The following is an 11,620-nucleotide window of genomic DNA, read 5'->3' as shown; positions in this document are numbered from 1 at the left end:
GAAGTCTGGCAGGGGCAGGAATACAGACCAACAAAAGGTGTTACCACAATAACAAAAGGTGTTAATTGGATATGATAAGAGGAGAGGTGAGAATAGATTTTGGCTCTGTGAAAGGAGACAGAGGGAAAAGGGAAGAATGAGAGAGAGAGCGGGGGAGGGGGGAAAATATATACAGGGCAGAAGAAGGGCTGTTTAACGGAAATGGGAGAAGTAAATGTTAATGGCATCTGGTTGGAGGGAACCCAGGTGTTGTTCCTCCAATTTGCGGGTGATCTCAGTCTGGAAGTGCATGAGACTTTGGACAGACATGTCAGCAAGGAAATGGGGCTTGGAATTGAATGTACAATGCTACCAAAAAATTAAGATTCAAGATTCGCATTATCAAGTAATAAAACAAAATGTAATATTACATGAAATTTCCTTCGGCCTGCTGTCGGGCAGACAAAGAGTCGCCATTAGTGTCACCCAACGCCCCTTACAGTATGAGTGAAAGAGATGCAAAAGAGAGTCCTTTCAGAGTTACTAAGTGTTCATGGATTCCCATAGCCTCTGCAGCTGCACATATTCCAGTTCAATCCATCGGCCACCCGAGTTCCAGATCCAAACTTCCGCCACGACCAGGAAGCCTTCAGCGCCCGAGGCATTTTGGAAGCCGTTCTTGCCCTCAGTGCCCTCTTGAATCCTGGCTCCGATACCTGGTTCCCATGAGCTTGTCTTCAACAGCCCGCATCCTGTCTGGGTCCCTCAGCTGCTGAGCCTCTTGTTGGTCCACTGCCGTGGTCACTGTTCTGTAGGGTTATCTTCTCTGCTTCTCCTTCTCAACGGTTGGGGGGGGGGGTAGGTGTAGGTTGTTCTCCCCATTTCTGGTGGCCTGCATTGGTCTGCTGCTTCCCTGGGATCTGTGACCCCTCATGGCTGCTGCCGAGCACGGATGGAGCCATCAGCATTAGGACCAGGCAGTTGGACAGAGTGGAGCAGCACTGCGTCTCCGCTCCCTGCTCTTCCTCCTGGGTCTGTGCCAGCAGCAGCGCCGCCATTACTGCAGCTCTGGCAGTGCCACCATTTGCTTTAGTAGATTCTGCCTGCAGCAGAAGAAGAATCTTGGGGTTGCATGTGATGGTACTGGTCACACTCTGCGGGCAAGGTCTTGCGGCTGCGCCAAGGAACACATTCGCACATGTAGGACGCTCTGAGCACTGCCGGTGACGCAGACCAAAGGGCTCTAGCCTGAAATGTTGGATATGTACTTTTGCCTTTGCCACACTGTTTGACCTGCTGAGCTTCTCCAGCATTTTTGTTTAACCACAAAGCCATGTTCTGTCACACAAAACCCTAGATATATTCTCCCTGCATGGTACTGGTGCTGCAGAGATTTACAAGAATGATTCCTGGAGCAAAGACATCAGCATATGGGGAACGTTTGGCAGCTCTGTACTTCTTGGAGTTCAGAGAAATGAGGGGAGACCTCACAGAAGCATTTGAAATGTTGAAAGGCCTGGACAGAGTAGATGTGGCAAAGTTGTTTCCCATGGTAGGGGAGTCTAGGTCAGTGGTTCTCAACCTTTTTAAAATCCCACTCACATCCCACTTTAAGTAATTCCTGACTAACTACAGAGCACCTATGCCTTAGGATTCTCTGTGGTTGGTAAGGGATTACTTAAGGATACATAGGATGCCATAGGTGTTCTGTGGTTTGTCAGGGATTACTTCAGGTGATATGTGAATGGAAAAAAAAGGTTGAGATCTTCAATCCTGTTGTGCCCATTTAAACAGAGATGTGGAGGAATTTCTTTCGCCAGAGAGTAGCAAACCTCTGGAATTTGCTTCCACAGGCCGCTGTGGAGGTCAGGTCATTGGGAGTGTGTTTAAGGCAGAGACTGATAGGTATCTGAGCAGTGAGGGTTTCAGAGGTTTATGGGGAGAAGGCAGAGGAGTGTGGCTGAGTGGGAGAATGGATCAGCTCATGATGGAATAATGGAGCAGACTTGAATAACCTACTTCTGCTCCTATATCTTATGGCCTCTTAGTGCCTTCAGTTAAACTGCACGGTTCAGCGCAGAGTTCACCCTTCCTCTAATTCAGGTTCCCCGTGGAGTGAGGTTTGGTTTTTTGCAAATTTGAACTGAAATTGCAGCCCTGCATTTAATTTTTAAAAACAATCTCCAACACAGTGAGAACGGGCATTGGGGATGAGAGGGTGGAGTGTGGATAGTGGAGGGTCACGTCCCTCTGTCTGGAACCTGGTGGGAACATGGATTGTGGAGAGTCACGTGACCTCTCTAGCTGGAACCTGGTTGGAAGCCACTACATCTGTCAATTAAGGTCAAAGCCACTCATGCCAAGTGCTCACCTTGCAAATGGCCTTTTCAAAAGTTCACACAGGTCACCACTGACTCTGTGAATCACCTGAGCCAGCCCCACTGACCAGGAGGGGGTATGAAGCCTGACACAAGGAGCTGCAGGGTCACTTTTCCCCAAAGAACAAACCCGAGCTCCACTCCAGGACAAGCAAGTGCTGATGCTGGAGAATAGATACCAAGGTGCATGGCAGTAATGGGTGCAGGGCTTTGTGGTGCACACTGATTGTCATCGTACTGTTCTTCTTTAAATGTGGCTTCCCCTCCACCACCATCAACTCGGCACTCACCTGCATATCCTCCATTACCCATACATCTGCTCTGGCCACCTCTGCCCCCATGCACTACAAAGACAAGATTCCCATTATGCATTGATGTGGACACTCCAGGACAGATTCTTGGCGATGCTGGCACCCAGAAACCTGAAGCTCTTGACCCTCTCCACTACTGAGTCCTTGATGAGGATTGGTTTGTCTTCTCCTGACTATGGAGCAGTGAATTTGAATGATCCAGAAAATTAGAGATTAAAAACTATATAAAAGGCAATATTGTCAGCCAATGAGTTATAGTGGTATCCTTTGTAGAGTGCTTCCTGCTGTAACGACGTGGTCATGCTTTGCAAAGTGATTAAATTTGTGTTTGCAAACTCAGGTCCAATTTAATCACATGATGCAGTGTAGTAAAGACACAACCTCCAAGCATCGAACACTCAAAGACTTTATTACAAACATCTACAACAATGCAAGCAGGGACAAGATCTACAGAAGCCTCAGTGATTTCATATATATTAGTGTAAAATCTCTTTGTAAAATATTTACACATCCTCAACAGAAATTAGGATAGTTCAATTCCAACATGACACAAAAAGGTTTAGAAAGGGGAAAAAATAAACCAGCAACCCTTCACCATCAGCCAGATGACACGATGCTCATCTCTAAACCTTTAACATCTACTGTACCTGTAAGGTGTTGAATGATTTTAGAACCAAGGACCAACACATTTCAGGACAGTTAACGACCCTACTTCATCAGTAGTTTAATTGGTAGAAAGCTCAATACATCCTTGAGATAGACGCCTTTAGAGGTTAAATGAGTGTCTGCCAGCACAGTGCTGAGAGTGACAAATGTAGTACATGTATTAAAATCAATACCACCAGCTAAAAAGTTTCAAACTACCCCAGGATTAAATACTCATGGCATCCAAATGCAGTGGACCAGAACTCAACCACAAAGGAAAGCAAATTCAACTGGAATCTGAACCCAACACTAAAAGGTGCCAGGATTCCGACCCCCCCCCCACCCCACTTCCTCCCAGGGTCTGTGAACCAGATTCTCCTTCCACAGATGCTCATTGTCCAGCTGAGTTTTTCCAGTGGTCTCTGCAATTTAGGTTCCTCAACTTGGCTGGTGAGATCAGTGCTGTTTGCAAGGTTTGTCATTTTGTTGAATGCAGTAAAGGGCAAGCATGGATTGACCCTGTTCTAACCCCCCCCCCCATGTCAAAAACCCCACAATACGGGATTCGATGCCATGAATGGGAGTGGGGACTTGCCCCATGTTGTTCGTGAGGGACCTGCACTTCATCCCGGGTTGAGAATTCCTGAATCGGGCTTCCATCGAGTTCTCTCCCTACCACCCCCCCCACTTCCGACCTGTAGGAAAACTGGTCCCCAAAACCAAGCAAATCACAGTAACCCATCGTTCCTTTCAGAGCCATCAATTACATCCAGCTTGTCTTATTTTTAACCTCTGGGATGGGTGGGCAAGGTGGGGAGGGGAGAGAAGGGAGAGAAAGAATCTTGGAATTATCTTGCTTCTTCAGAGGGTAAAATGGATCCAGAATTCAGGAACAAACTTGACCACTAATAGCAGGCAACTTGTAACCCACCAGAGATTCCAGTTCCCACTTTGTGGGACAGTTCAGGAGGTGCAGAGTCCTTGGTTGGTGACCGTGGACGTATTAAGGGCTCCAAAGGAAGGAAGGAGCTCCCAGGACTTAGTTATTCATTCACCAGATGCGAGGGGTCATGGGTGTTAAAACCCCGAGGTGGTGGTGGGTTCAGACAGCAGGATGGGTTTGGAGTCACCTGTAGATCCAACTGGGCATGGAACAACCACTCCTTTCCCTATACAATAACAACCAATGGCTTTTAAAATGGCAGTTACCAATCCCACTGAACAATAAAACATTGCAGCACACAAATCAGGCCCTTCTTCCCTTCTAGTCTGTGCTGAACTATTATTCTAGAGTGAAATATGAATGTCTGCAGATTGATTTTTGTAGTAAAAACACAGAAATGTTTGAGGAACTCAGCAGGTCTCGTAGCATCCATAGGAGGTGAAGATAATATAACCAACATTTTGGGCCTGAGCCCTTCTTCAAGGTGTGAACAAAAAACAGAGTGTCTGAATATAAAGGGGAGGAGGATTGCAGATCATCAAACAAAAGGCGATAATTGGATATGTAGAAAGGGCCAGGAGAGAAAAGGTGGGAATTGAGAGTGGGATTTGGCTCTGTGAATACAGAGGTTAAGAGGGAAAGGGGGAGAGGTACAGAATTTCTGGAAAGGAGTGGGGGTGGAGTGGTGGCTAATGGAAACCAGAAATGTCATTGTTAATGCCATCCAGTTGGAGGGTGCCCAGACAGAATATGAGGGAATGGGGAGGGGATTTTCATGGGGTTTAAGCGGCCATGACCCATCTCGTGAATGAATAAGCAAACTCTGGGAACCCATTTAGTCCTTTCAAGCTCTTAATACATCCATAGTCACCTGTACTGCCTGTTCCACTCACCTGCACCCAGTCCATGTCTCTCCATACCCCTCTCATCTACTATATACCTGTCCAAATGTTTTTAAATGTCAAAATCAGGCCTGGATTCCCCACTTCAGCTGGCAGCTCATTCCTCACCCCCACCACTCTCTGCATGAAGAAGTTACCCCTAAATTTCTCCCCTTACCCCATTCCTCTGGTTTGTGACCATCTTGGATTGAAATCTGCCTTGACTTGGATTCTACAATTTTAATCCATAAACTTCCATTTTTAGTGTTTAAACCCAATTTCCATGTTCTCCAACTACTGACCATCATACTAATCTCAGCAGTTCCACTACAAATGAACTCCATCTACTCGCGTTCCAACCTGGGTTTCCCCAGAGAACAAACAGAGAGTGGAAGACGTTGATTAGGGAGAGGGATTGGATTGTTGATCCACTGCAAAGAACAGTGGCTGGGGGGGGGGGGGGGGGGGGGGGAGGGTGGCACTGACAGAAGGCTATTAGAGTATGAGAGTCAAAAGATGGGGGTGATAGTGAAAAATCTTGCCCCCCCCATGGCTTTATTGCCGTGTAGGTTTCCTCTCACCACTCAAAAACATTTGGGGTTTGTAGGTTAATTGGTGAAAGTGGATCTGCGGGACTTTTGATTTTACACAGAGTAGTAGATATTTGGAATGCCCTGCCAGAGGTGGCGGTGGAATCAGATGATCACAAAATAGGAAGGCTCATGCAGGCAAACAGGATGAGTGTACTTGGGCAAGAAGGCTAGCAGAGATGTCATGGGCTGGAAGGACTGTTACTGGGCTGTATTGGCAAGTAGTCTGGCAATCTGGAGACAAATCTTCGAATCTCACCCGTGGTGCAGTTGGAGGGATTTTCTTGATCTGATGACTTCTGGTTTGTCGCACTGACCTCCTGCATTAACTGATGAGTGTCTGGGAAGTTGCCTCCTCAGTTGGGGAAGGTCTAGTGGTGGAGGCCCCTCAGCCTGATCTGCCTTGTAGCCCACTGAAGATGTCTTGGTAGTAATCATGATCTGAGGGACCCACGCAGGCCAAGGGCAACTTGCGGTCAGGGGGATTCCACATGGGCTGAGGGCTATGGAGACTGGCTCAGGGGAACTAGATATTGGAGCCAGGTTTCGAGAGGTTGCTGAAAGCACGAAGGGCTCCCGAAGGGCCCTCAGGGCATTGAAGGCTTCCTGATCATGTTGGACTTTTGGATCTGGAGCTCGGGTTGCCAATGGATCGAACAGGAGCCTGTGCAGTTGCAGAGGTTACGGGAATTGCTGGAGGAAAATCCACAGACACTCAAGTGTCTCTGAAGGGACTCTCTTTTCCTTCTCCTTCTCTCTTACTGTAAGTGGCACCGGGCGACACTAATGGTGACTTTTTGTCTGCCTTACGGCAGGCAGAAGGCAATTTTGTGTAATATTACACATTCTGTACTATTACATGACAGGAAATGAATCTTGAAGTGGCCCAGTAAGGCATTCAGCATGGCCTGGTGGAGAAATGCTGGCCATGCCACCACAGCAAGTATAATGTGATGGATCTTGATTAGAGGAGGGAGAAGGATAGAGTACTTATTTTTTAAGTTTTCAGCATGGTAGAAGATCCTTCCAGCCCATGAAACCCGTGCCGCCAAATTACCCTGATTCCAGAACATTTTGGAGGAGTGAAGAGTAAATGAGTACACAAGCTCACATGGGGCACTGGGATTGGTGGCGTTGGTTGTTTAGCCTCTCTTGATGAACAGTGTTTTGAGCACAAAAAAAAATGGAATCCTCCAACCCAGTCGACCAATGGTCATCGAAGGTTGGGGGGGTGGGGGGAGAAGAGAGAGGGAACGGGTTTGTCTCCGCGAGGCAGAGGTGCTCCCCTCCCCTGTGCTTTTGGGACTGGCTGAGCGGCAGGGGAGGGGAGCACACAGAGGTTTAGGGAGGCGGGGATGAAGAGGCTGATCCTCTGCATAGTAGTCAGATGCATATTCAGTAGTGAAGCCACATCAGATGCCCCCCAAGCCCTTTGCTCTGTGGCTCTTGCGGGGGTTCTATCAACTGAGGGCAATGTAGGACTGATGAACAAGACCTCTCTCCCCCATTACCAAAATCCAATCAGCGCAGAGCAAATCAAACCATCCCCAACGGTGTCCTGTCCACAAATCCCGAAGGGTTCCATCCAATGAGGCGAGCAAGCACCATGCAGCTTCCAATTGGTGCACGGTTGGTCGGATCACTTGAGGAGTGTTCCCCACCCAACTCCATTTGTGGGAGATCATGTCCAGTGTCTGCCTAAGGCAGGGAAATTCATGCTGCAGGAAGCCCACTGCCCATTGGCAATTCATTCGGTGGCTCTGTGGCTGATTACCGTAACTTTCCCTCCCTCCAAAATATGCCACAAGTTTGCATGCGCACACACCTGCATATGTATGCACAATGCTCTCCAGCACACCCACCCAAATGTACACATGCACACACACATACAGGCACAAACACAGCACGTGCAATGGAAGCACATGAACACAGTCCTGCGCACTCACTCAAATTTACACGGACTACCTGTCCAGATGGTTCCGGGTTCCCCCACCAGTGTGTTATTTGAACCTGTTCCCAAACACGCACTCTCTCTCTCGCAGAGACTGGCAAAGTCATTGGCACGTGAGCGTACACATGCATGCACGCGCACGCAGATACGCACACAGTGATGTGTGCGAACACACAGATGCGCACATACACTAACATTGACTCATACAAATACACATGTATCTGCGCGCAAACACTACATACACTTACCCGCTCACACGTGCACATGTACATACACACATTTGCACACACCCACACACAAACACTTAGCCACCCATGTGCACACACACACACACACACACACACACACACACACAACTACGCGCACACACACACCCTCCCCCACCCATGCCCCAACTGCTCCCCCTTCCCCTCTCCCCGATGGTTGATATCTCAGTAGTCAAACAAACATTGTGCGTCACAGTCAGACGTTGTGCCCAAGGTTGGACAGACTGTGTAAATCTTCCCCCGCCCCACCACCTACCCACTCCCCCCAGGGCAGGAAGCCGAGATGAAACCCTGCGAGATGTAAGGGCAGAGATGTCATTGGATCTCTCCCTGGGGAAAAAGTTTCAAATTCCAGTGTTTTCCAAGAAAATAAAGGGATTGCAGCTCTCAAACATTCCTCAACAGAGTTTTCCACCCCTCAGGAATTTCCCAGTGAGGAAAATTGACTCCAGGGATCTACCTGAATGTTGAGCGTGGGGAGCTGGTGAAGGAACAGAGATGGAGCCTAGGATCTAAGTCACATTTCCATGAGTAACAGGACTGGTCGGCTCATTGCATGAAGATTGGTTGGCAGTCTATTTCCAATCCACTCAAGACGAGAGAAAGTGAAGCTACGAACACCAGAGTGGCCCAAAATGGAAAGGTCCTACAGAGGCAACAACTCAAGAGAGGTGCTCCCCTGATGCGTCAGCCTCGGATCTCAGCGGGGATCTTGTCAGCCAGTCCTGGGCCCAAGTCCCCTCCTACACCATGTTCATGGCGTCATCCATGAGGAATTGGTGGATCTGCTGGAAGGTTGGACGGTCCTTCGAGTCCCGCCTCCAACAGCGGAGCATGACGTCATAGAGGGCTTGAGGGCAGATCGCTGGCCGCGGGAGGTAGACCTTGGGGAGGAAACAGAGGGAGTGAGGGTTAATACTGAATGACCCTGTAAAGGTTTTAATTTTATGAACATATTTTAAAATAAATGATCGTTGGCTCCTTTAACAGGCTGTTTAAAACCTGTACAGAGCTGAGGGCAGTTGGACCGGGCGGATGGACCCTGTGGTGGGTGGGGAGGGGGGATGTCACTGAAAAGGCAGTGGTGTTGAGACTGCCATTAAGGTTCAGATTTTCTACTTGGCGTGTAAGACCACCCTGATTTTGAGGTGACAATTTTTAAAAGTTTTGTGGATCGTACAATATGCTGGCATATACGGTAGATGATAAGTATTTGCAAACAGCGCAGACAGGCTTTTTGTGGTGTGGGAGCAATCAATGGTTATTCGAACAAGGAGAGGTGCCAGAGTAGGGGATTCTGATGCAGGAGGTGGTCTCCATTGGGGCACCGTTTTGTCTCCTCTCAATGAACACCCATGTTGAGTATCCAGCTCTCACACGCTTGCTTACATGGGATAGACCTCATGTTACAACTGCACGGGACATTGGCAAGACCAGCTTTGCATGCAGTTCTGGTCACCCGATACAAGGAGGAAGTTGCTCAGCTTGGAAAGGGGGCAGAAGAGATTCATCAGGAAGTCTCCGGGATTGGAGGGGCTCGTGTCACAGGGAGAGTCTGGATTAGTTGGGACCTTTTCTCCCTCCAGCGCTGGAGGCTGAAGGATAACTGTAGGGTTTAGAAAATCATGAGGGGTGTGGACAAGGTGACCAATTCCCAGGGGGCACAGGTGTGCGGTGAGAGGGCAAAGATTCAAAAGGAACAGAGAGTGATGGATACATGGAACAGGCTGCCTGAGGAAGTGGTTGAGATTGGCACGTGGATAGGAAAGGACTGGAGGGATATGGGCAAAATGGAGTCAGCTTAGCCAGGCATCTGGGTCAGCACAGGCTCGTGAAGCTGAAGGGTCTGCTTGTGTGTCCCATGGGAGGTGATGAGGGGTTTCAGGTGGAACACGCCAATCCCAGGGCAACATCTGCAGCTTCCCCCTCTCTCTCTTTGCCCCTTCCCTCTGAGTTACCTGCTTTCCCTGTTCCCTGAAGAACTCGCCCGCGTTCTCGATGACCAGCTCGTCTGTGAGGTGGTAGTAGGGCTGCTCCTTGCAAAGCACCAGGATCTCCCACAGCGTCACGCCAAATGCCCACACATCACTGCCAGTGGTGAATTTGCCCTGCCGGGGAAAAAGGAAGGGATGAATAGTCAGAGAAACAACGGGCACCCTACCTTTGGAGGTGATGCAGAGGAAGTTGACCAGGCTGATTCCAGAGATGGTGGAGGGAGTGATTGAGTCATCTGGCACTATATTCACTCAAAGGTGCTGGCTGTCTACCTTATCAATGCTTTTCATAATCTCATAGACCTCTATTCAGTCACCTCTCATGCTTCTTCACTACAAAGAGAAAAACCATGGCTCTGCTAAACCTTGCCTCACAAGACAGGAGGGGAACCAATTTCCATTCGGAGGTAATCAGTGTCTGGAATGAGAAGACAGAGGAAGCTATCTGAGCAGGTACATTGGAGACATTTGGATAGATACATGGATAGAAAGGATTTAAATTATTAGAGACACAGGCCCTTTCGGCCCACGAGCCCATGCCGCCCAATTACACCCAATTGAGCTACAACCCCCGGTAAGCTTTGAAGGATGGGAGAAAACTGGAGCCCCTGTGGAAAACCCACACAGACATGTAAATACTCCTTACACCCAGTGTGGGATTCGAACCCCGGACCTGATCACTGATGCTGAAGCAGCGTTGCACTAACCGCATTGCTAACCATAATTTAGAAGGTGCAAACTTTGACCAGCAGGGATAAGTTGGGCTGAAGGGCCAGTGCGGCATTCTACATCTCTTGAGAGCCAGTCACAGGTAGGGCTCCTTTGGAATCAGCAGGCGTGCATAAGCCCGCGCTGCACAAATACACCCACGTGACCAATTAACCTACTAACTCCGTAAGGGTTTGGAGCATGGGAGGAGACTGGAGTGCCCGGAGGAAACCCACGCAGACACGGAGAGAATGTGCCAACTCCTGAGGGACCCGGATCGTGGCACCGTAGTGGTGTGCTGCTCACTGAGCCATGTCATCCCAAATGACTCCCACAGTTGCAGGATTTCCTAGGGATCGCCCGTCTCTGGGTCACAACCAGATCGTGCACTCCCTGCCCCCACCGGCATACAGCCACTCACCAGCAGAATGCTTTCCCAGGCCATCCAGCGTATGGGCAGCACTGCCCGCCCCTGGATCCGGTAATAATCTCCCGCATAGAGGTTGCGGCTCATCCCGAAGTCGGCAATCTTGATGGTATGGTTCTCGCCGACCAGGCAGTTTCGAGTGGCCAGGTCACGGTGAACAAACTTCAGCGAAGCCAGGTATTTCATGCCTGAGGCTATCTGGCTGGCCATGTGCACCAGGCTCGGATAACTGTGGGTGGGAGGAAGAAAGAGAGAAAGGAAGGGGAGAGGGAGAAGGCATGAGAGGGGTGGGGGACGAAGAGGAGGTGGGGGGGAGAGAGGAGGTGGGGGGGGGAGAGAGGAGGTGGGGGGGGGAGAGAGGAGGTGGGGGGGGGAGAGAGGAGGTGGGGGGGGGAGAGAGGAGGTGGGGGGGGGAGAGAGGAGGTGGGGGGGGAGAGAGGAGGTGGGGGGGGAGAGAGGAGGTGGGGGGGAGAGAGGAGGTGGGGGGGGAGAGAGGAGGTGGGGGGGAGAGAGGAGGTGGGGGGGGAGAGAGGAGGTGGGGTGGAGA

At 49.7% G+C, this 11,620-nt stretch overlaps 1 protein-coding gene across 7 annotated transcripts in view; it reads right to left on the bottom strand.

The window, feature by feature from the left end:
* Positions 1-3,058: 3,058 nt before the first annotated feature.
* Positions 3,059-11,620, bottom strand: part of LOC138754708 (discoidin domain-containing receptor 2-like) — a 126,154-nt gene continuing 117,592 nt past the window's right edge. For all 7 annotated transcript variants that reach the window (XM_069919424.1, XM_069919425.1, XM_069919426.1 and 4 more), the window contains 3 exons: positions 11,068-11,302; positions 9,903-10,052; positions 3,059-8,828 (listed from right to left, as the gene is read on the bottom strand). In XM_069919424.1, the coding sequence (XP_069775525.1) occupies positions 8,688-8,828; positions 9,903-10,052; positions 11,068-11,302 (526 nt within the window). In that variant the 3' untranslated portion in view covers positions 3,059-8,687. The remainder of the gene's footprint in view (positions 8,829-9,902; positions 10,053-11,067; positions 11,303-11,620) is intronic.

The sequence above is a fragment of the Narcine bancroftii genome, chromosome 2, assembly GCF_036971445.1.
Source record: "Narcine bancroftii isolate sNarBan1 chromosome 2, sNarBan1.hap1, whole genome shotgun sequence".
Lineage (NCBI taxonomy): Eukaryota > Metazoa > Chordata > Chondrichthyes > Torpediniformes > Narcinidae > Narcine > Narcine bancroftii.
The sequence above is the reverse complement of the archived record's forward strand: the minus strand, read 5'-3'. Positions and strand labels throughout refer to the sequence as shown.